This window comes from Capronia coronata (genome assembly GCF_000585585.1).
Source record: "Capronia coronata CBS 617.96 chromosome Unknown acBCG-supercont1.2, whole genome shotgun sequence".
Lineage (NCBI taxonomy): Eukaryota > Fungi > Ascomycota > Eurotiomycetes > Chaetothyriales > Herpotrichiellaceae > Capronia > Capronia coronata.
In genome coordinates, this window is record NW_006912894.1 from 1,114,231 (window position 1) to 1,138,404 (window position 24,174).

Consider the following 24,174-nt stretch of genomic DNA (forward strand, 5'->3'; position numbering starts at 1 on the left):
GCCTGTGCCTGTGCCTGTGCCTGTGCCTGTGCCTGTGCCTGTGCCTGTGCCTGTGCCTGTGCCTGTGTCCATGTACTTTCTCTTCTTGTCGCGACAACTCGTTCGTCACAGAGACACGGCGATGCTCTGGCCGTGGGAAGTGTTTCTCTGGGAGTGGGAGTGGTGCACAGCCGGCGGAGGTGGCGGAGGGCTTGTCGCGTGGGTGCTGCCGAAGACATGGCCATGGCAGTTGTATTGCGCTACCGTGTCCTGTCGAGTAAGTCCTTGGCTCTTGATGCTTTTACTGAGGCTTTGTGTGCTGCGATCCAAGTCTCGTGGAATTGGATCTCGTCTCCAGCTTGGATGAAGGTCATCCAGAATTGATTACCTGGGGATTTCGAAAAATCATTGCTACGGCAGTAATAATGGGCAACGTCATGCGCGGCTAAGGAGGCCTCCGTGACCGGAGACAGTCCGCCGTCCCGCCTCGGCCGAAGGTCAGCGAAATAATAATGCCTTCTTCTAGGTTAAGGTAAGGTACCTAGGTACCTATACCTGACGTACATGTGTACCTACCTACACACTACTACGTAGTACTACTCAAGGTTCATAAAAAGTGTCGCCCTTCAACTTTAGACTCTGAAAGTCGCTTCTCTGTCGCTTTGCTTTCCAAGACTGTACCTTTTTGCCCTGGCCTCCTTTTCAAATTCCAACATGGTTGACAACTGATACTCCGGAAAGACCGCTCGCCATGGTCACAAAAGAGCCAGGTCGTGGTATCCTGATGTGCTCAACGCCCTACCCCAGCCCTGGTCTGTACAGAACCACACGAAAACGTTCCTCGCGTTGACGTCTGTGGGGCCTTGTCGGTGACTTCCACCAGCATGGCTCCTCTACATAAACCTATTTGCACCAAGAATGGATGTCTGCATCCTCCCTTTTCCGCGCAGCCGCAGAATGGCGTACTTCTCAACTGTATGTGCCTCGTGCGATTCCCCTTGTAATCGATATTCATACTCTTCTCAACCGTAGAGTTCAAGTCGTCCAAGCCATCACCTCACGCATATTGTTCATACTTGGTCCCTTAGACCGCCAGTCGGGAAGTAGGCGAGGCGTCTGTTCGACTAAGTTGAGGAAACGTCGACACCCCGCGTACCTGTTCGCAGTCCCTCGGTGAATGTTGGATTCGTCAACATCGCCCGAGAGTTTCTAGTCGTCCTGCAATGGCAAGCGGTATGTGTCACTGAGAAGAGAGTAGAGCTCCTCTTTCGGACAGCTCATGAAGCCACGTCTTGTCAACGAAGACAGTGAAAGATTTGTCGCTGGAATGCTCCTCCAATTAGTCTTACGATTGGAGTCACTTGGACCTTAGTTCGGTAGGGCCTGCATTACCCTTCCAGTCAGGCTTGGATAAATTCTGCGCCGAGCAAGCACACTGAGCAGGAGTCGTAGTTTCACCTGCCTGAATCGAACCGTCAGCCATGATGGGGACGTCGAGGGAGACTTTGTGTCTGTGGACTATTATGACAGCAGCAAGTGTCTCTTCAAACTTGTCAGGCACGTAGATGTACCCTAGGATGGATCGTATCATTTTGAAGTTCAAGTTGAAGAGGTCGAATCACTGTAGTGCACGGTTTGTTGACGCCCTCCCTCTTCGGTTTAGGCCGCCAACCGCCACTGCACTGGCAGTGAGGCTTAGCTAATTGCGACACGATGACGTTGATTGGTTTCACCGAACCCCTAGTAAGCGCTCGACTGCGGTGACAGACCTTACGTACTACTAGTAGTACTGCGTACTTAATTTGTACGTACTAAGGTAGGTAGTCGTGCACTCTCCTCCATTGCAGAAAGCAAACTCAAGCAAGCCTTTACGAATCCATCCACGTTGCACGAACTGTTCTCAAGATCCTCAGCCGGTAATCAATACTCAGTCTCTTCGTGACCGACACGCGTAGTTTCCTCGACGAAAACCAAACATGTCTTACGACGACCGACGTGGGGACGATTCTCGCGAATACGGCGGTGGTGGTAGAGGTGGTGACAACTACTACGATCAAAATCAAGGCTTTGACAACAACCAGCAGGGCAGTGGCTACGGCAGCCAAGGTTACGGCCGTGGAGATGATGACGGTGGTCGACAACAAGGAGGTGGCTATGGAGGTTATGAGGGCCGACAAGAGAACCAGGAAGGAGGATATGGAGGTCAGGGAGGGTATGGCGGTAATTCTAGCAGTGGCTACGGAGGCAATCGCTACGAAGGAGGCTCTGCTGGCGGCTACGGAGGAGGATCCAGTGGTGGCCATGGAGCTGCCTCTGCCGACTTTGACCAGGACGAAGTAATGCGGCACAGCCAGCAACAGGGCAATTCTGGAGATTCGAATCTCTTCTCTCAAGCCTTGTCTTATCTGAGTAACAACAAGCAGAATGTTCAGTCGGAAGACATCGACGAGGACAGAGTTCAGCAAAGCCATCAGCAGCTGTACCAGCAGGGCGGTGGTGGACAGCAGCACGATGCTTCGAGCCTTGGAGCAGGAGCAGCGATGCAAGCCTTGAAGATGTTCAGTGGATCTGGAGGAGGATCGGGGGGATCTGGATCACAGTCTCAGATGATTTCAATGGCCATGCAGGAAGCATCAAAGCTGTTTGACAATCAAAGCAGTCAGGGCAATGTGCAAAGCGGAACAAGCAAACAGTCGGCGGTCAATCAGGCTGCGAAGATGGCTCTGCAGATGTACATGAAGAACCAAGGGGGAGGTGGTGGTGGCGGTGGTGCTTCTGGTCTGATGAGTCTGGCCAGCAAGTTCTTTGGCTAAGTTGAGACGAACGATCCCAGAGGTTGCCTGCTATTTTATTGTGAGGTACTAGTACTAGTAGTAGATGAGATAAAGGTGCTTCGACGCAGTACCAGGTACTGAAAGCCTCTGCATCTGTTCCTCAGCTGCGTCTTGCTTTGCCAGCTCCAACTGAAGTTCGCGGAGAAATGATACAGGGCAACTGCGCCGAAGGAAATTTGGTCCGTGATAGGAATGGCGCCTGATATGCGGGCTACTACGCCGCGTACTTCGTCATCGGGTGACAGTGAGTGCGAGTGCGAGTGCGAATGCTCCGTACTACAGATACTGTTAGGTACCTAGGTACGTAGCAGCGAACCGTAGCCAATACTAAGGCCAGCTGAGGTCCTCAGGTCCCAGTGCCACCCGCAAACCGCAGGCCAGCCGCCAAATAGGCTCCATCACTGGCACCCGTTCGCTCACCCTAGTCGCCCTTTAGCCTCAGCTTTCTCCAAGTCCCCTGATGGCCTTTTTCCTCCATCTGCCATTGCACCACTGCATCTAACGTGTCTGGTATTGCTATCTCTCCTCAATTCACTTCATTCACTGTGTCTAGTGCTCACGGCCAGGGTATTCCTGCGTTGTTTGCTCCTTCAAGGCACAGCATCCGGCCTTTGGTCCTTTTTCGGCTCGGCGCACGATCTTTGTCCACGTGTTTCCGTTTGGTGCGTGTTCTGTGGGTAGAGCCAGCAAACTACATCATGCGATGCGCAGAAGCAGAATCTTGATAGCAACCTCAAAAACATCCATCAGCCTCCTCCCCATCATACTACCATCATGAACCAGAATCCGGCCGATCACTGGCGGGGTCCTGGAGGTCCTCCTCAAGGCGAACCTCAGCCTCAGGCTAGACCCTACGCAAGCTTCGGGTAAGTCCTCTCCTTGCTTCAAAACTACCATTCACCTTGTCACCGGATATTTTGTTCGCCTTTCTTCATCCTTAGAGGCCACGGCTGTAATGTTGCTGACACATCTTACGCCTTTCAGTCCAAATGGCCCTGCGCAACCACCGCAGCACGTCTTACCTCCTCCCGCGTCATACCACCAGCATCATTCTCAACCTTCTGGAAGCCACAGCCTCTCAATCGCAGACCTGACTCAAGGACCACCGAATCACCAACAACAGCATCAGTACAATACCCAGCCTCCTCCGCCTCAAGCTCAGGGTCATCCCATGGGTCCACTCGGACATTCGATGCCTCAACATTCTCCTCAGTACATGGGCCGCGAGAGAGAACTCAGAGAGCTTCGTGAGCGAGAAATAAGGGAGCATGAGCTGAGAGAGAGAGAGATGAGAGAACGGAACAATATTGAGCTTCAGAGACAGCGGGATGAGATGATGATGAGGGAGCGCGAGCGTGAGGCTCGCGAACGAGATCAGTTGGAGCGTATGCACCAGGAACAACATCAGCAACAACGCCCGGTCCAGAGCCATGCTGGGTCCATCCCCATCCATCAGCCTGTGGCCTCCAAGGTGCAGAACTCCATTCATGGTCCGAATGGTCTGTTGGCGAATGGAGGCGCCGGAGCTGTTCCGCACAATGGCGCAGCCCCGTCCGGCGGCAGCAGCCTCTTTGGAGGACCTGCGCAACATGAAGCACAGAGACCCTCGCAATACCTGCATCAGCAAGTCGCGGCTCCTCCTACGCAGCAGCAAGGACAAGCCTTCATGCCTGGTCCCTCTCCCATGCCCGCACCCGCACAATTGGCACACGGCCAACAACCCATCCTGAACGATGCACTCAGCTACCTCGACCAGGTCAAAGTTCGCTTCAGTGACCAGCCAGACGTGTATAATCGATTCTTGGACATCATGAAAGATTTCAAGAGCCAGGCCATTGACACCCCGGGCGTTATCGAGAGAGTGTCCAATTTGTTCAATGGTCATCCAGCCCTTATCCAAGGGTTCAATACTTTTCTCCCGCCTGGCTATCGCATTGAATGCGGGACCGAGGAGAATCCCGATGCTATCCGGGTCACCACCCCAAGTGGAACGATGACCCAGTCTCTTCATAACAGAGGCCGCACACAGTTCGAACCTGCGCCGATGGGTCAGATGGCACAAGGGCAAGCAGGTCGTCAAGATCCCTTCGAAAGTCGACACGGATGGGGCCAGACTCTTGGAGCTTCACCGGGTTCAAGGCCAGCAGAATTGCCTGGCTACAAACCCGCGTCGGGAGAGAGGCTAATCGATGAAGGTCCGGGTTCGATGACCCAACAAGAACAGCGCAACGTATCAACCCTCCAGAGTGCTGTGACGGCGGTGACAAACGGGATAACGAGGCCTGCTTTGGCTGTTTCGCCTGGCCCGGGCCAGCAAGGCCAATATTCCCAACAGGGCGGCGCATTTGGCGGCAACGCGGCGGCGCTCGGTGAGTTGAAACGCGGAGGCCCCGTCGAGTTCAATCATGCGATCAGCTACGTTAATAAGATAAAGGTACTGTGTTCTTCAGATCTTTTGCCGTATTGCAAGAGTTAACTTTTGGCAGAACCGCTTTGCGCAGCAGCCTGAGATCTACAAGCAGTTTCTTGAGATCCTGCAGACCTACCAACGTGAATCGAAACCCATTCAAGACGTCTACGCCCAGGTTACACAACTTTTCGTTTCTGCACCTGATTTGCTGGAAGATTTCAAACAATTTCTACCCGAGTCGGCCGCTCACGGCAAAGCGCAAGCTGCACGCGCAATGGCGCAAGAGGAACAGACCAGCAACGTTCGAAACGAACCGCCCTACACTGCCGGGACAATGCCTCAGGCGCAGACTCCAAGACCTACTTCTAAGATGCCTCCCATGGGCCAATTTGATCCACCCAGCACCAGTAAAGACAACAAGAAGCGCCGCGGGGGACCAGGGGCGTCACTCGTCAACCAACCTAGCGCCCAGCAGCCATCTGGTGAGGCCAGTCTTCAGAACAATCGAGCTGGACCGGTGCAAGTTGGCAACGCCAACAAGGTACGTCGATATCTTCTATCACATACACGTAATTCATGAATCACATTGCGCTCATCTATCACGACAAAACCTTCACTGTTGCTTGGTATACTGACTTCACTCTCACAGCGCCCGAAACTGGCAAACCAACGCCAGGCTCCTGCTGAGCCCGTTGTCACATCGCCTACGCTTGTCCCTGCACCGCCTGAGCCACTCCCACCGTTCCCGAATCTGTCAACCACCCAGGAGGAGCTTGGCTTCTTTGACCGTGCAAAGAAGCAGATCGGCAATCGTGCCAGTTATGCCGAATTCCTCAAACTCATCAACCTATATACACAAGACCTTATCGATAAGTACACCTTGGCCGATCGGGTTGGGTCTTTCATTGGAGGCAGTCCAGATCTGATGAATTGGTTCAAGAACTTCCTCGGTATCGAGGAGCAAGATGAGGTCACCGAGGCACGCGCTCGACCAGATACCGGCCGGGTAAATCTGTCGCATTGTCGTGCTCTGGGACCCAGCTACCGCCATCTTCCGAAGCGGGAGCAGAATAAACCCTGCAAAGGCCGGGATGGAATGTGCTACGAGGTGTTGAATGATGTGTGGGCCTCTCATCCAACATGGGCTTCCGAAGACTCTGGTTTCGTCGCACACCGCAAGAACCAGTACGAAGAAGCTTTGCACAGAATTGAGGAAGAACGCCATGACTACGACTTCCACATTGAGTCGTGCCAGCGGACCATCCAGTTGATGGAGCCTATAGTTCAGCAGATTGGTGTGATGAACGACACAGACCGGGCCGCTTTTGTTCTGGCACCTGGCCTTGGAGGTTCCAGCGAGGCTATTCCCAAACGGATCATAATGAAGGTGTATGGCCGCGAAGTGGGTGCCAGGGTCATGCAAGAGATGTTCGCACGTCCCACTGCAGTACTTCCCATCGTTCTGACGAGACTGAAGCAAAAGCTTGAAGAGTGGAAGCAGGTCCAACGAGAATGGGAAAAGGTGTGGCGTGATCAGATCAATAAGCACTTTTGGAAGAGCCTTGATCATCAGGGAATCAACGCCAAAAACCTCGACAAGAAAAACTTTCAGCAGAAGACGTTGACGAGTGAGATTCAAGCCAAATATGAAGAGGCCAAGAAGAATCGCGAGAATGGACTCCCGGCAAAGAAACATCAGCTCGAATACCGATTTGATGATCTAGATGTCGTAGCCGACGCGGCACGCCTGATACTCGTTGCCCTCGAGTCGGAGCGGATCTCATTCAACACTAGTGAGCAGGACAAACTCCGCGCATGGCTTACGGATTTTGTGATTCGTTTCTTTGGTCTGGACCCCGAGAAATTCCAGGAGCAAATCGACACAGACGCGGCGAGAAATCGAGAGCACGATGAAGGTATAGATCTTCACGAAAGTGATGTCCACGCTCCCACCAAAGGCAAATCTCAACGCAAATCAGACTGGCTTAGAAGGCTGGCGCTGGAGCGAAGACATGGCAAAGAGGACAGCGTGGCGTCTGCTAGCAAAGAGTCGACACCTATGCCCGGCGCCGTCAGTGAGATGGAGTTGGATGAAGACGTGGCATCCTCAGAGGCACTTGAGACCCCTGGACGTCCATGGATCAACGTGGCCAACAGCGACACACCAGCACGCCATCCAGCGCTGGATGAACCATACCCGCACACTACTTTCAATCTCTATGCGAACGCAAACATCTACTGCTTTTTCCGGCTCTTTGAAACTTTGTACACTCGACTCCTTGCAATCAAGCTCAACGAGCCGAATGTCCACGAAGCTGTCGCAAGGTACAGAGGATCCAGCCGTGGTGCAAAACCAGCCATTGAGCTCCGGATGATCGACAAAGGTCCTGAATACTTCTTCTTCAGCGTCGATGGAAAGCAGAGCTATTACAGCCAAATCCTGCAAATGTGCGAGGACGTTCTGGTGGGCACAGGCGACATGAGTCATCTTGAAGAGACGCTCCGGCGTTACTATAACAAGAGTGGCTGGCAGCTTTACACCATTGACAGGCTGGTTGGCGCCATTCACCGCTTCATCATGAATATTCTCAGTGGTGACGCCAAAGACAAGAGTGTCGACATCACAAATTTGTTCATGAAAGACAGGGAGCGTCCAGACACTACCAGGAAGCAGGAAATACAGTACCGCAAGCAAGTCGAGCGACTAGCCAAGGACGGTGAGGTCTATCGGATCAGCTATGTAAGTGACTGCGCGAGCAGGGCTCATGTTGACGACGATGGTAATGCTAACCTGCCACAGACACCCGAAGATCGGGTCTGTACGATTCGCATGTTCCCGACAGAAGAAGCGACCTTTGACAACGACGCTCTTTCAGATGAAGCTCGCTGGCAGTACTACGTCGCGTCATACACCATGAGCGACCCCACCGAAGGAGTTGATCAGTCGCGCATGCACAACCCCTTTTTGCGCCGAAACATCGCTCCACAAAATGCCCTCGTCGAAATGGCGTATCAAGAGGTATACGGAGATCTTTACCACTATGACGAACAGACTGCATTCATTAGTCCCGAGTCCTATAAGCTTTTCCTGCAAAAAGGGTTCTATTTTGCCCAACACCAGGCACTTAGGCGGCCGAACGGCAAGACGTACGAGGTTGGCAAGATTGAAGAAAGTGAGAAGTTCCGGGAGAAGTTCGTGCGCAACACTGCATGGATGAAAGACCAAAGAGCAGAAGACGTGGAGAGCAAGAAGGCCGCATGGGAAAAGGGCGTCAAGGAAGGTTTTTTTGGCCCGGAGGAATAACCGATTGAGGTCCATAGGAAGCATGAGGCCAGATGGGTGTGGGTTGCAGCATCGCTGTGCTTGATCCGCGATCCGGGTGAGATCAAAAAAAACAGCCCAGGAAACGAGACACGGCTACCGGGCTGGATCAGGAGATACTCTGTTGAAAAGGCTGTATGTGGTGCGCATACAATATTTGCCATGAGAACACCAAGATCTAGATTGTCGTGCGTTGTGCATTGATCTAGCACTACCACGCTGCCCATTGAGGTCATGGAGATGAAATCTAGAAATGGTTTGTTGCCTATCGGGACATGAAATTGTGGCGGCTGTCACAGATAGACTGTAAATGGCGTGAAGCTCGATAAAAACGAAGAGCAAGCCAGAATGCACGCACAGGCAGTATGTGACAAACATCAATGGACGCACTGCGTATGGATCGATCAATCTCGACACTTGTTAGGTTACTGCAGAGACTCACATAATATGCCCGAATGGAACCCGTCATTATCGTTGGATGACTGTTTGACAGGTCGAGTAGCTTGATTAGGCGACGAATCCGAAGCAGCACCCGAACAGTAAATAGCGAACTAACGCAAAAGGAATCCAGACTGGCCCTTCTAGACCTCGAAATGTTGTTGAGAAGAGATAATGGTCCAGGAGACTCGCCAGCAAAGTGTTTTGCCCAAAGGTTCTTGTGTCCACGCCGTCAACATCCATTGGCAGGGATCCGTGAGTGTGCACAGTTCGATCGAGGTGACTACATAGCCGCTCATCTTGGTGAGAGAAGCCATGGCCGGAGTATACAACAATCATGATGATGACAACAATAAACAATGACGACAATTCGAAGCTCCAGAGCAGCGGTACATGGCACGATGAAGCCACAAGCCCAAACAACACAGAGCTGGGAAATTGCCAGCCTGACAGCAGTCAAAATGGCTCAAAGATGGGACCACAGAGAAAATGGCCGCCACGTCAGGCCCACCATTGCTATTCGTGGGTCCGCCGAGGGTCAGGTTCATCAACGTCAATCTCGGTGTTCAGGAAATAGCCCCCAACTTGCCAAAGACAGTCGAGATGGTGACAACGCAACCCATTTGTTGATCGCAGGCGCGTTGCCACGGAGCAGCCAAGTTAGAGGAGGATAAGCGTCGTCAGGCGGAAGGCGGGGTGTGGGATGGCGTTCCCCCTGGGAGGTAAAAGAGGTTTGCAGAGAAGCTGTAATCTGGCCTGCGGTGAAGAGAGACGACGGTGGCACTCACGGTCTAACAAATAAGAGCATACCAACGTACAAACAGTAGAGAACAACAGGCGAGAGGAGGAATAGTAATATGAACGTGGGCGTGCAGGAGCAGAGATGGAGACCCCAAGGCGCAGGCAATCTTAATGGCGTCCAACTAAGCTTTTCTCTAGTCCAAAACCGGCTAGACAGCGCCACGTGAAATCTCCGGGCAGCCCCTTTTCCCCTGGAGCTTCTCGAACTACCACCATTAGTTCCTCTTCGTCTTCCTTCTCCTCCTTCAACACTCATGCGCAGCCAGTCGCGTCTTTCCATGACCGGGCACCTCTGCCTTTGTGTCTTGTCGCTCGCACATCCCGCTCCACTTGTGCAATTTTTGCAGATCCAAAATCTCGGCCTCCGGGCTCAAACATCCAACCAGCGATCGGAACCCATGGGTTGGTTTGTCCCATCATGTCATCTTGCATACCCTTCCTCAGGCTCCGGCTTCGCTCCTTGGGGCTGTTTCGGACGCCCAATCTCTGTCGAATCTCACCTTGGGCACCCCTGTCCAATCCCCGCCCGCTACCGAGATGTCGTTTCCTTCAGGTCGTGCCCTTCATGAACTACCGCTCTGCTCGAACTTCGAAACTGATGTATGGAAGGACGGCCTCGACCGTTCCGGACATTTTTCACTGGTGCACTGATGGAATGAGATCAGGATGAGACGAACCAAAGTATTTCGCATACAACCTCGGGGTGAACTCAACCATTGTCGTGTTACTTTGATCAACAAACTTGTTTGCTTGCCGCCTCCCCCCAGCAAATGCTGTCCAGCATGCTTGCTATGTGATCCTGTAGGGCTCTAAGGAGGCCAACCATGCCGATTTGAGTCGCCCTCAAGCGTCAACGCCAGGCCCAAAGTCGCTAGGGCAGCGTAACAGCGCCTCGGTAAGTCGAGTTTGTTTTCTTGATTCAATTCTGCCCATTTCCCTTAGCGCCCTGTGTGGGAACCCGGGTACCGACCCACACTCCTCCTCAGAATGGGACCCCCCCTGCTTGTGTGTACCGTGCTCGCAGCTATATGCAGGTTATCACGTCGCTGGCAACCCTCCTCTTCCTCCTCCGCAAGGCTCTACACATGGTCAATTGAGTTCTTCGCGGGCTTCGCCTACCGACCTTCGATTCCAATTCTCCCACTACCGCGCCACTCTTTTCGCGGGCATTCGTTTCACCACGCAGGCAAAGCATCAACAAAGTCCAAGTCACGAGCAGGAATTCGCTAGTAACATACTGGAGATATTGGAATACGAGGACTCAACAAGATGAGAGCTGTTACAGTTGCCGCTGCTGGTGCAGTGGTTGTCGGATCGGTCTCCGCCGCGAGCCATGTCAAGCACATGCACCCCAAGGTTCATGCGAATGTTGAACGGGACACTTGGGTTGACTGGAATGCGACCTCCAGCACAACCACGACAACCTCCGTCGAAGAGACCTCTACGGCTGCCGCTGCATGGGAAGACTGGGATACCAGCGTGGAGGGTACTGCGACTTCATCAAGCGTCGCTGCCGCCACTACTTCTGTGGAACCTTGGGAGGACTGGGCATCGTTCACTGCTGTTGAATCTGCGACGACTACTGAAACCGAGACCTGGGGTGACTGGACGGTCACTGCCACGATTGTTGAGGCTTCCGCAGCAACAAGCACCGAAACCGAGTCCGCGAGTGCGGCTGCCGAAACGTGGAGTGACTGGGATGAGTCCGGCGTCACCATGACCACCACCATCTACGAGCCTTCTGCCAGCACCAGCAGTGAGACCGCCTCTGAAACATGGATCGATTGGTCTTCTGAGGAGACGACCATTGTTACTCTGGCATCTACGGTCACCAACACCAAATATATCCAGCCGCTGACTCCCGCCGCGGCAGAATCGACTTCTACTGGCCCAGTCACGAGTATCATCACATCAACCATTGTGCCAGCCTGGACCACCGACTCTGGTAGCTGTGCCATTTCCATCTACACCTCTTATGGCCTGCCCACTTGTAAGTCTAATTCCATTGTCGGCTGTTATGATCGAGCTAATGTTTCAATCTCTAGGGTACCCAACTCCTTTCGATCCCCAAGCAACCAGCACGGCTGCCGACATTTGGGGCGACTGGACTAACACTACGACGAGCACGACCCCTGCTGCGGTGACCAGCACCTCTGCGCCAGCTGTCGTTACTTCCACTGAAACCTGGGGTGACTGGACCTCGACCATTTCCGAACCGGCTGTCGTTACTTCGACGACCGAGACTTGGGGCGACTGGGCTATTACTAATACCATTGATACTGTTGTCGTCCCAGTTTCAACCGAAACGTGGGGTGAATGGACTTCTACCACCACCGAGTCTGCTGCCGTTTCGACCGAGACCGAGACCTGGCTCGACTGGGCTTCCACCTCCACCGAGTCGGCTACTGCGACCACCAGCACTGAAGAGACTTCATGGGCCTGGTCCTCACCTAGTGCCTCTGCCTCCAGCTCGGCCCCGAAGCCGAGTGGTGGAAGCCCAGGCATAACTGCCAACGGTGACTCTTGGGGTATGACTTACTCTCCATACACCGCACAGGGAGGTTGCAAGGACGCCAGCACCGTTGAAGCCGACCTCACCATCATCTCCCAGAAGGGATTCACATCCGTGCGTGTGTACAGCACTGACTGCAGCACTCTCGAAAACATCGGTGCTGCTGCGCGCAAAACCGGGCTCAAGCTCATTCTCGGGGTTTGGATCTCCTCGTCTGGAATTGGCGGCGCCCAGGGCCAAGTTGAGGACATCATTGCGTGGGCGCAATGGGACCTGGTGGAGCTGATCGTTGTCGGGAACGAAGCCGTCTTCAACGGATACTGCTCTGCTTCCGAGCTTGCCGCGTTTGTTTCGAGCTGCGCTTCATCGTTCAAGGGCGCCGGTTACACTGGTTTGATTACTTTGACCGAGCCCTTGTCGATCTGGGAAGACACCAGCAGCTCTTCTGCCTTCTGCGGCGTGGTCGATGTGGTTGCCGCCAACCTGTATGCCTTCTTCAATGCCGACATCTCCGCTGACAAGGCCGGTTCTTTCATCCAAGCCCAAATCGACATCCTCGACGGCATCTGCTCCGGAAAGGCCGTCTACGTCCTCGAATCCGGCTGGCCCAGCGCTGGTGACTGCAACGGTGCTGCATGCCCTGGTCCTCAAAACCAGGTCACCGCACTAAAGGGAATCCAAGCCACTGTTGGTGCTCAAGTGGTGTTCTTGAGCTACGAGGACGAGCCATGGAAGGAGCCAGGCCAATTCGATGTCGAGCAACATTGGGGCTGTGCTGATGTCTTCTAGGTGGGACGCTGATTGCGATCATTTCGACCTGGCGGGACCACAGATTTGATGTATGTCGAGACTAGGGAGGCGCTGTGGACCAGTAACTATGGCAGTGGAGAGCAAGCAAGCAAGCACCACGTATCAAACTGCACAAACAATTCCAGGGGCCCGACCTAGCACTTGATGTCGACGATGTTGTTCATTTTTTCGAGTTCCTTCTTTTCATGTACTATGTTTACCCCATCCCATTACCTCTCTACCTCTGACCATCGCGGCCTGGATTCGGAAAAGCTGTTCTCGGTCGAGAGCCGCATTCACGCATGGTGTCGTTCGAAGCACGGAAAGTTATAGAGAAGTGGATTCCGTTCGCCTCGGATGGCTTGGACTTGGACAATTGCATAGCGATCTAGTGCTTGGATGGGAAGAGCAAGCATGTATTGTATGTGTATTACGACTAGCATTTCGCATTTCCATTGGTTCCGACGACGAGGCTGGGTGTTTGTGTTTCGCATTAATCAAGTTTAAGTTCAAGTTCTTCACCTTTACTAGTACGTAGTAGATGGAGTGACTTGAATCTCCCTATGATCATTCAAGTTCCCTTCCAATTGTGGACCGCGTGCACCGGATGCCTATTATTCTTAAGCTTATCTCTATTTTGACTTGCGAATCTCTTCTTCGTCTGCTTGACTGCTTCCACCACTGGGTCGCGTATCATCTGGAACCGAGTCGTCGAGGCCCGGGTTTGTTGGCCGCGACTTTCCAAGCAGGCTGCGGCAAGGTTCAAAGAGAATAGATCGGACCGTGCATATTCGTTGCAGTCATTCGCAGCTTCTCTTTACGCCGATTCTGTCTCCCGCTTCCTGGTTGGCTCGTCTATGACCAGTGCCACTACTCTGTGCTCACGCAACTTGAAGACAGAGCAACGATGGTGGTCAATAGGATGCAGTTGCCTTTGGTTATGGTGGTCGCCAGTGATGGGCAAGGATACCTAACTCATCGCAGATTGTCCTTATCAGCCAATTGTACGCTCATAGTATCCAACCAACTCCAACGCCAAGTGCGCTAAACTATCATTGCACCATCATGGCAGTAGCCAACCTACTAGTAGTACGGGCTGAGCACTTCAACCGACTGCCATTGCATCCCCAGCTGGCTCAACTCCTCCTCCCTTCCAATGCACCCTTGCGCCCGGCGGCCGCTTTACCAACAAGCTATTGGTGCACTTCGGCCATCATCCTTGATTCTGGCTTTGAGTTGCATGGTGGCAGTGCCCTCTATTCGCTCCAGGCTGCACGAAGAGGCTGCAAAAATGAGGCAGAAGTGCCCTTCCCTGGCAAACCTCCATTGGTTGAACGTCCTCCTAGGATCTAAACAAGGCAGGCTCACGGTGGCTTAGCAGGTTCAGGTTCAAGTTCAGCCTGACCGATAAATGGTCACCACAATCACCTGCTCATTATGAGCAATAATTCTATCGTTTGTTACACTTTGGCTTTTACTTCCCACCGGATGCTACCTTGACTTGTTGCATAGGGCTCTGCCGTTCGAAGGGACATACTGACACGCAGATTGAGACCCCATGGCCGTCGCTTTGCGTTTGAGTACCGCTGGACCACTGAAACCGGAGATCAGGCTGGCTCAAGCGCTCTCTGAATATGAAGCTATACTCTCCGACGACCAGAAGACCCTCCTTCGGGAATACAAAGGTCAACCCGCGCCAGATGCCGCTGATGTGATGCGCCTTACAGCGGAGATTGACAGGAACAGGAAGCCGACGCATCTCTCGCCGCTGCCTAGGTCCACGCTTCTCTTGTATATTGCAATCTGTGCAACAACTCTCAACAATTGTCGATCCGGTCATCAGCGCCACTCTACCCCTGCCGGCAAAGGTCATCTGGGTTGCGCTGAAGATGACGCTGCATATAACGGTCAGCTTCACCTCCTATTTCGAGTCTCTATCCACCCTTTTCATGAACGTCGGTCGGACTTGTCCCCGGTACCAACCGTTTGGTCTATTGTACCCTAAATCGCCCAGTCTCAGGAGAGCAGTTTGCGAGTATTTTATTATGATGGTTGAACTGTGCAAGCGAGCTGTGCTCTTCATCAAGAAGCCTTTCTTCGCACAGATCTCATCTGCAATCCTCAAGCCTTTCCAGTCAGAGTTCGGTCGCTTTGAACCCGACCTGGCAGGATTGGCGTTTGCGATAAGAGATGAGGTCTCACTGGCAGCAAAACAGGAACGAAGCCTCGAAGTGAAGGATAGTTCCTCATTCCGAGTGCTGTCGGCCAAGTTCTCGGAAAAGGTGATGCTCGAACTCGAGCAAGCCATGGTTTTGAACCATCGGATGCGGAGAGTGAAGTTCCTCGATGCTTGCTCCGTCTACAACCACGAGACTGCCTGGAGGCAAGCTCGGAAGTCGGGTACAAGTCTCTGGATCTTTGACCAAGGCCTATACAGGCGTTGGATTGAGGCGTTGGACTCTGGCGTGCTGTGGTGCACTGGGATTGTGGGCTCGAGGAAGACTGTCATGACCGCCAACGTGATCGAGAATGCTATGACGTGCTCTCCAGATGCTGTCGTCGGTTACTTTCTGTGCAGATACGACGTGACCGAGTCCCTGAAAGCCAGAACAGTGGTTGGCAGCCTAGTGAGGCAACTTCTCAATCCACTGAAAGCGGACGTGTTCCGCGATGTGGACTCGGTCCATACGAATATGCTGGACACTGACCAAGTCATCTGCTACCTGGAAAAGCTGCTTCCTTCAACTCCACACGCCTATTTCGTCGTAATCGAGGTACTGTACAACTGTGGTAGTTTGCTGATCGTCGAGGAGGAAGAGTTGACAGTGCAATTCGCTCATCACAGCGTCAAGCAATTTCTTCTTTCTGAGCTTCCGGACCATGAAATTGGTCAATACCATGTGGATGCGGGAGAAGCGGATCTACGCTTGGGTGAGATCTGCGTCACGTACCTCAATTTCGAGGAATTCGGGGTTCAACTCGTGAAGAGGCAAAGTACTTCTCCATCTTCAGAGCCGATTCATGTGCCATCGGCGGTGCTGTCGGCGGCTTTGCCTCAGGCGACGGTCAGCCGGTTGGCAATAAAGCTGCTCAAGAGAAGGGATGCGCGAGGGTACGATTGGAAGTCGCAAGCGGAGTCGTTCAGCCTCTCTGCGGAAGAGAAACCAGCAGCGGTCCCGGCTGAAAACGCTTTTCTACCCTATGCACAGGACAATTGGCTTCTACACACCAAGGAGTTTGGTCCTGCGAGCACGGCCTGTTATGGCTTGTGGGACATTCTGATCAACGGGAAGGCGCCACACGTGAAGATCCCATGGGCTTCAACCCGTATTTCTCTGTCTGATCGCAGCACTCTTGGCTGGATCGTCGACAATGAACATAGTGCCCTCTTTATGCTCATTTTCAGCCGTTTTGAAGGGATCCACCGTATGTTTGACACAGATTTGCAACCGGTCGATACTCTATTCGAGACACTCCGAGAGAGAGATTCAAATTTCCTTATCGAGGACAAGCTCTATGGGCTAGCACTGTCGTTAGCGGCAAGGACGGTCAATTCGAAGCATTTACGATTCCTCCTCAAGAAGCGAGATGATTGGCGCAATGGCGGGCTCCAGTCGTTCAAAGTTCCCGTTACCGACAATGACACGGGAGGGTGCCTCGGCACCAGATCCACTGTTGAACTGGGTAGATTCAGAGGGGTGGCCTGCCCTAATACATGCGGCAGCGCAAAGGAACGCCGATTCAATTCGTTTGCTACTATCGCAAAAAGGCATCAACGTCGATTACAGGTTTTCTCACCTTCATGATGGGACAAGTGGTGGCCTGGTAATCAATGCGGCTTACGTGCTGATCGCCGAAATTATACTAGTAGAGCCACTTCACCATAATTATATCCCGTTGGAAATGTCAGACGAGCAGAGTAAGGCGCTAGACTTCTTAGGTTACTTATAGAAGCGTCCACAGTTAATATCATTAACCCTGAAAGAACCATGAATCTATCTTCCTTTAAGCCATCTCGTCCAGGCATCTAGGTATTATTAAACTATTATTGTTAAGGCCCGATCTTGATGTTAACGCGAAGATCCAACATGTTTTCCGAGAAAGCGTTATCTATACTATATAGGAGGGTAGGCACTAGGTAGGGTTGGTAGGGGCGCCCTTCAAACATTCAAGAGGCGGTAGATATACCTATGTTGAAGAACTCCTGTTATATTAACCTTCTAGACTACTTCCCTACTAGGTAGGTACCAAGCCATTCTATAAAATATATAGTACTATTAGATCTTAATAGAGGCGCCCTTCATAACTTATATCTACGTTATAGGAGAACGCCTGTTGTATCAACCATCCGGACTGCTTACCTGCTAGGTAGGCACCTATATCATTTATGCGGCGCCACTTATAGGGTAGACCAAGAGACACAACGATCCTCAATAGTAAGAAGCGAGATGAACTGAAAGAGGAGAAAACACCGCCGCACGGGATGATATTGCCTAACTACGGAGCAACATTGTCGCTCCACGAGGCAGGCCATATTGTCTCTTTGGTGTACGGTACGCCTGAGATGACCCAATTCGCTGCCAACGTAGCCCGTTATCCTGCAGGTTACTCCAAGACTTGCTGTTATTCCAATGCTATACGAGGCTGATGCCATGCAAAAAGCCCTGTCCGAGGTCCAACTCCGCTGAAGATGCCAAAGGAAGACAGCCACGCCTAGCATGGCTATATTGTATTCCCGCCCGTCGAAGTATGACGCCAAAGACATCTGCACTATACCGATTAGTGGATGTCCACTCCGAGAAATCCCCTGAGCCCTGGAACGCCCCGTCAACATCGACATGCATGCACGCCTATTCCAGCTCCAGATCAGCAAAACACTTCCAGCTGTCAAGACGCAAAGCCTTTCTTTCACGACTGATGTCTACACCCCGCTCGGCGGAGGGAAGACTCTCTTCAACAGACTCTCCTTCTTCCTACCGCCGGCTTTGCGTGTGGCGCCACTGGGCCCTTTCCCCGGCGGAGGATCGAATTCGGTTTTCAGATTCAAACCCAGGACCATGCGCTGGGCGGGCTCGCTGCTCTTTCGCGGTCGAGGAAAGGCCGTTGCCGTTCCCGTTCCCATCTCGGGCTGTAGTTGCAGCTGCGAGGTTTGGGTCTGGGACCGTGAGCCGGATAAGCTGTGATGCATGAATGGCCTTGGCTCCGATTGCCCAGGAACATCCTGCGAGTTCAGTAAAGGTACGCCTGTTGCAGGGGTAAGAGGGCCCGCGGTCGTGTAGGCGTCGTCGCGGGAGCGCAAGTATTCTTGCGCCCGAGTCTCGGGGCCGTAGTCACTCTCGTGGGAGGCATACTGCTGCAGCTGCGGACGTTGTGGAGTTTGTGATTGTGATTCTGATAGTGGCTGCGGTTGTGGTTGTGCTGCTTGCCCTTGGCCCTGAGCTTGACTTTGCAGGTAGTTCTGATACTGCTGGTGGCCGTGCGAGTTGAAGTTGAATCCGAACGTGGCCATCTCGCTGCTTTCGCTGTCTCGGTCGTACGAGGACTTGCCTTTTCCGACATCAATACTTCTGCTCTTCGGGCTGGCAGCGCGCTGTTTTCGTTGCAGGCGACTTTGCGACCATTTGCGGAACAGCCAGTAGGCAAAGAATGTCAAGCCGATGCCCCCCACGATGCCACCCACGATCGCGCCAGTGAGGCCGGCTCTAGTGAAAGACGATATCTTGCTAGTTTTTGCAGCCACCGGGGCTGTGTCCGCACAAAGAGTCTGAGTCATCACGTACGGACCGTTTGGACGGGCGGCGGCAAGGTGGAACGTTGGCGGTTTCGCATCGTAGTTCGCGATGAGATAGAGGTACGAAAGAAATGCGGACCCCAGAACGCCAACGTCCGTGTCGGTCGTCCCGTTCTGGCTGTTATAAGAAGCAGAAGAAGCAGAAGAAGCAGAAGAAGCAGAAGAAGCAATCGACTTGGCTGAAAAGGGAGAGTTGTTGGACACGTTGCGGAGCCATTCCGCATCGTAGGTCATATTGAGCCCACCCTCGAGAGAGACGGTCAGCGTCGAGTCGAAGTTGTCTGGAAGCCGCAGTATAGGGTTCCCAACATCCGTGGGCGTGGCACCGGTCTCGTCGACGAATTTCTGGGTGACGACTCTCGGGAGGTCGAGCTCGTATTGAGAGGTTGTAACATACGCATCGAACACGGCATTGAGCAGATCCGTCTTCTTCCCATCGGCAGCGGTAAGAGTCAACTGTGCGACCGAGACCTTGAAAGGGCTATGACCTGCGTCAGGCCAAGCAGGACTGATAGAGTAGTTGTGGACGTCGCCTTCAAACCGACCCGAGTCATAGCCGCCGAGAACGAGTGAGCCATTGATTGCACCGTTGGCCGGCTCATACGCCGTGCCTACGTACAATCCAAAAGACCGGGTCGAGATGAAGTGCTGGTCGTACAAATGCTGCAGGAGGGTGCTGGAAGGACCCAACCCTACAAGTCCTGCGGGGCCGAACCACGTCGTGGAGTTTGAGGAGTAATTGGATAGAACTGTGACCGGGAATTCGGTGAGGTGAGTGACATTCGGTGGAGAGGGGTCGTAGTAGTGGGTGAAGAGATTGAAAGTGTCCAAGGCGGTCTCGACAACGTCTGCTGGGATGGAACCCAGACTGTCGAGAGATCGATAGGATGCACCGGACGAGTATCTGTTTGACTCAACTGTCAGAATCCTCCTGTGGCTCAAAAAGATATGGCAGATCAGCTTACGTCTTGGAAAGCTCTGGAGAGTAGAAACCGTGGCTCTGGGTGACACAGTCTTTGAAGGGGCTCCTGCTGCAATAGTCGAGATTTCCTACTGTGGTCTCATTGTGAAAGGTGGGCCATTGTGATAAATTCTGGGATGTGGGACTGCCGATGCCTGTGAAAAGACCATACTGGAACGTGACGCCGCCGTCGACCGCTCGGTTATGGATGTCCACAAAGATGGATGGTATAGAACAATTTGTCGCTGCCGCTGCGGCGACTGCATAGAGGGAAAGAACAGTCCAGATTGAGGCGGCCATGGTGAGATGCGGCTAGGATGGGCGTAAGACAACCAGTGATATCTTTCCCGCTGCAAGGGCTGAGAAAAGGCAAGACGCAAGCAATTGAACATGAAGCAACAGAAATGACAGCAGAGATAAAGATTGGAAGAGTTGATGAAAGACATAGAGGGCAATGCGTGAATTATGGCTGTAAGGTTCAAAGGACATCTTCAAGGTTTCGTGGCGGTCAGCCTGGCCGCTGTGGCCTGCATATCCAATAGGCCAGCATAAGACGAAACGAAAGGGTTGCGACTGACGCCGTGCGGGGATCTGTGAGGCATGGGAACCAAAATTGTCCTGGTTCCTGTTGACCGAGCAGTGTAGCAGCAGCAGCATTCTATGGAGATCGATCCGGGATGAGTGAGGCCGGATAGTAGGGAGTGCGAGTGAAGTTGTGAAGCAATCCAAATATAGCAGTGGGAAGATGCATTGCCGCCGGGCGACAGTCCAACCAGAGACACACTTGGCGCTGACCTGCAGGCTGGCAGAAGGGAGCCAATTGGAGTAGGGCGACAAGGGTATCTGTATAGCCACCCTTGTGCGTCTGACTGGCCTGTCATAAGACAACCGCTGGCGAGTCAGGTTGTGAGATTGAGGTGTTGGGCGCTGCGTCTGCCGCTCGTCATACTTGTATCCTGAGGAAGCATTAAAAGCCATTCCAAAACATACAAGGTCCATATCGACTCCCAAGATCTTGCCGCGTATCCAATAAGCCCACCACAGACCACGCCACCATGGAATGCTAGATGCACTTAGTGATATACACGTTGCCCAGCCGAAGGGAATGTCAACTCTTGACCTTCTTCCTCACAAGGCCGGCAGAGAGCGTGTTCACGGTGGGCTGGCCAGACACCGGGCCGTTTGCGGAGGATGCAGGGCCGCTGTCAACAATGTTGTCCGCTTTTCTCTTCTTGCGAATCCCAGTCAGGACGTTGACTTGCGGCGCATCCATCTGTTGCACCCCACTCGACGGGGCCAACGTACGCTCGCCAAGTATGGGACACCCGAATGCTGCAGCACCAGACAGCTCGAGTACTTTCTGCACCCAGCCCCTGGTGCTTTCAGCAGCTAGGTGGTCTCCCGCGAAGTCGGTTTGCAAGAGATAGTCAGTCAAAGACTGATACTGATCGGCATTGATCACTATTTCACCCTCCGGTTGCGTTGCATGGTCAATGTTTATGAATTTCGCCAGCTGCTCTGTCAACGGGACAGATATAGTCGACGATTTACTGTCACCACTGTCCACGACATCAGCGACAGCCGCTGATTCTGTCCGAGATCCGGTCGTCGACAAAGAGTCCCGTGGCAACCTGTCGTTCTCAATTCCTCCGGAGTTAGGCGCTGATAGCGAACCGTGGAGAGACAGGTCTCTTTCACTCGAATGAGAGCTCCCAGGAGTGTCTGACTTCGACTGAATAGCTGTTTCGTTCGAAAGGCCCACCTTGTCGCTTTTCTCGAGCACATCGAGTGAAGCGTGAGTAGACTGACCTGGTGAGAAAACTAGCCAGAGAAATCCAACCAACCGTCCAGCGGAGCATTCCTGTCTATACGACATCATTTCCCAAAATTGGTCCAGGGTCTTCAGACTTCGCCACTGTCCATGCTCATCGACGAAATCCCCATCTAGGTCCTCGAGAAACCTTGATTTCGGATCATCGGGTAGTCGAGGAACCAAGTGCCTCGGAGGCTTCGTGGTATCTGCCACCAGGAGCTCGACTGGATAAGAATTGATCCATCTCGGATCAGATGGGGAATCCGAGCGGCTCGAGGGTGGAAAGAAGGCTTTTGTTTCTGCTTTGTCGCATCCGGGAACCAGAAGATGGGCAGTAGCTTTGCATGCCGGTGACTTGCTGTCAGTGTGCAGTCGTAACACATCATCAAGCACTCGGCACCACCATTTGATCAGTTGACGGTCGTCAAGGACATGCTTGGTGGGATTCTCAATGCTGCCAGGAAATAGATATTGGTTTTGTGAACGGGCAAAGAGAGACAACACAACCCTCGACTTGGCCAGACGCGGCTCAAGCAGAAACTGCACAAAAGTCGAGATGATAGAGCCGACAATCGAAGGTGATCCCTTTGGTGCGTTGGTGCGGGATGAGAAGCCAGAGGAGTCTGCCTTGGACACGAACAAAGTGGTCAAGCTCGGGTTCGTAAAGATCAAAATCTCTACGGCGTACACCAGCACCTCCTTGTGGTCGCCATCTTGAGGCGAGGCTATCCCAAGAAAATGGGATTCGCACAAAGTTGCCTCGCTTTGCTCTCCCGGCAATGGGGCAAACAGCGCATTTGTTGGGCTAGGAGTTGTGGATACATGATACGCCTGAAGGCTTATGCCCACTGGAAGAGCGGCGGCGAGTCGAGATTGCAGAGACGGACCCAACGGCATTTCTGCATAGTGTATCCAAGGCGATGGTCAGCAGAGATAAGCCATAGGTGAAGATAATCGATGTAGTCGGTGAGAAATAACATACGAGGCGGACCAGAAGCCGCGTTCAAATTGCCAGAATCGAATACGGGGAAAGGGAAAAGGAAAAGCGCGTCTCAGAAAACCATTGGCAGGTCAGTTTTAGGTTAAGCTTGATTCCTAACCGCCAATGAAATAGCAGACGCTAATCCCTTTTCTGATTGCGATCCCCGGAAAGGCAGCGGCGACCATGAGACAAGCCACAGCATGTCGAGAGAGCATCCAAACACATCAACAACACAAGTCTATTGCACAGCGTGTATTGCCCTGAAGAATCGCGATTAGCATGGAATTACATGGTAGATTAACCTTGATTGTGACTTCTCGGTGCTTCTACATGCGCACTCGGCAAACTTGCCTGATTGATCCCGTCCATTCCTCTCCCGACTCGAGACTCTCTCTATCTGCAGTTTCCTAACTGGAACAGACAAAAGTCATCACCCGTCGTCTTCTCCATCACACATCAACTACGCTCACAAAACTCACTCGACGACGACAGCTTCTACTCATTCGTAGAAGCCAGTGACGTTCCAAGCTAAGCTCCTGCGTCTGCTACGACTCCGGTGTAACCCAAATCATGCTGTAGCTGACCTCCAGGCCATTTTGTTTCCTACCTTTGTTGCTAATCTGTCATGTCTGCCCTCAGTTCCGAGAAAGAATCACCAACAGATAAGCCTCGACAACAAAGCGTGGACCAACAGGCGGAAGACGGGGAAATCAGCGATCATGACACTTCGCCCTCCGAATCCGCATTTCCAGAACCGGAGAAGACAGATGTAGTCAACCCTCCCCTTCCAGCCGTGGAACCGCCTCCACCGCTGCCGAACGAGGCACCGCCTGCGGAACCCGTCGATGACGGATGGGAACCCATATGGGATGACCGCGCTCAAGCATTCTATTTTTTCAACCGTTTCACCAACAAGTCGCAGTGGGAAAATCCAAGAGTACCCGATGCACAACCCACAGTTTCACCTGGAATTGGAAACCACGAGAGAATAGCAAGCCCTGCAGACGCGGCCCCTGCAAGGCGAGCTGGTGGCTATGATCCCGCTATTCACGGCGACTATGATCCTAATGCGGATTACGCAAAAACATACGAGGACCCAATGGGTTCGGACGCAGTTGGCGGCGCCCCTGTCGCGGATGCAAGCGAGATCTACGCTGCGACTGGCACTTTCAACCGATTCACCGGTAAATGGCAACGCGCCGAGCTCAATCCAGAGAAATTCAGTGATGAGCAAAAGAGCAAACGGCAAATGAACGCGTTTTTCGATGTGGATGCTGCCGCGAATTCCCACGAAGGCCGAAGCCTCCGAGCAGAGAGGGCGAGTAAGAAGCTGAGCAAGGCAGAGCTGAAAGCGTTCAAGGAGAAGCGGAGAGAAAAGAAGGAAGAGAAACGGCGCGCGTGGTTACGAGATTGAGGGGGTCAAGATGCTGTTGGCATAGTAAGATGTCGGTTTTGCATACCCTACAAATACCAAGAAGGGCGCCAGGTTCCGTCCATGGTGTCCGCTTCAAAGTGTTAGCATTTTTAATGGCTTTTAATAAC

General features: G+C 52.8%; 8 protein-coding genes across 8 annotated transcripts in view; 5 read left to right on the top strand and 3 right to left on the bottom strand.

Annotated features, from left to right (window-relative positions):
- A1O1_02067 (uncharacterized protein) overlaps positions 1-224 on the bottom strand; it is a gene marked incomplete at both ends in the record, with an annotated part of 1,071 nt that extends 847 nt beyond the window's left edge. The window contains one exon of the mRNA XM_007722979.1: positions 77-224. Coding sequence (XP_007721169.1) covers positions 77-224 — 148 coding nt within the window. The remainder of the gene's footprint in view (positions 1-76) is intronic.
- Positions 225-1,955: 1,731 nt separating this feature from the next.
- On the top strand, positions 1,956-2,792 carry A1O1_02068 (uncharacterized protein; the record flags this gene model as incomplete). Its single annotated transcript, XM_007722980.1, has 1 exon — positions 1,956-2,792. The coding sequence occupies one exon, from the start codon at positions 1,956-1,958 to the stop codon at positions 2,790-2,792; it is 837 nt and encodes a 278-aa protein (XP_007721170.1).
- Positions 2,793-3,587: 795 nt separating this feature from the next.
- Positions 3,588-8,527, top strand: A1O1_02069 (uncharacterized protein; the record flags this gene model as incomplete). Its single annotated transcript, XM_007722981.1, has 5 exons — positions 3,588-3,679; positions 3,798-5,247; positions 5,300-5,764; positions 5,873-7,963; positions 8,024-8,527. 5 exons carry the CDS (start codon positions 3,588-3,590, stop codon positions 8,525-8,527), a joined length of 4,602 nt encoding a protein of 1,533 aa, XP_007721171.1.
- A 2,526-nt stretch (positions 8,528-11,053) lies between these two features.
- Positions 11,054-13,085, top strand: A1O1_02070 (uncharacterized protein; the record flags this gene model as incomplete). The annotated part of the gene is made up of 2 exons (XM_007722982.1): positions 11,054-11,774; positions 11,830-13,085. The coding sequence occupies 2 exons, from the start codon at positions 11,054-11,056 to the stop codon at positions 13,083-13,085; spliced, it is 1,977 nt and encodes a 658-aa protein (XP_007721172.1).
- Positions 13,086-14,643: 1,558 nt separating this feature from the next.
- On the top strand, positions 14,644-16,891 carry A1O1_02071 (uncharacterized protein; the record flags this gene model as incomplete). The annotated part of the gene is made up of 2 exons (XM_007722983.1): positions 14,644-14,876; positions 14,929-16,891. 2 exons carry the CDS (start codon positions 14,644-14,646, stop codon positions 16,889-16,891), a joined length of 2,196 nt encoding a protein of 731 aa, XP_007721173.1.
- Positions 16,892-18,006: 1,115 nt separating this feature from the next.
- A1O1_02072 (uncharacterized protein) lies at positions 18,007-20,137 on the bottom strand (the record flags this gene model as incomplete). Its single annotated transcript, XM_007722984.1, has 2 exons — positions 18,007-19,780; positions 19,842-20,137. 2 exons carry the CDS (start codon positions 20,135-20,137, stop codon positions 18,007-18,009), a joined length of 2,070 nt encoding a protein of 689 aa, XP_007721174.1.
- Positions 20,138-20,945: 808 nt separating this feature from the next.
- Positions 20,946-22,547, bottom strand: A1O1_02073 (uncharacterized protein; the record flags this gene model as incomplete). The annotated part of the gene is made up of 1 exon (XM_007722985.1): positions 20,946-22,547. The coding sequence occupies one exon, from the start codon at positions 22,545-22,547 to the stop codon at positions 20,946-20,948; it is 1,602 nt and encodes a 533-aa protein (XP_007721175.1).
- A 710-nt stretch (positions 22,548-23,257) lies between these two features.
- Positions 23,258-24,046, top strand: A1O1_02074 (uncharacterized protein; the record flags this gene model as incomplete). The annotated part of the gene is made up of 1 exon (XM_007722986.1): positions 23,258-24,046. The coding sequence occupies one exon, from the start codon at positions 23,258-23,260 to the stop codon at positions 24,044-24,046; it is 789 nt and encodes a 262-aa protein (XP_007721176.1).
- Between the last annotated feature and the right edge of the window lie 128 nt (positions 24,047-24,174).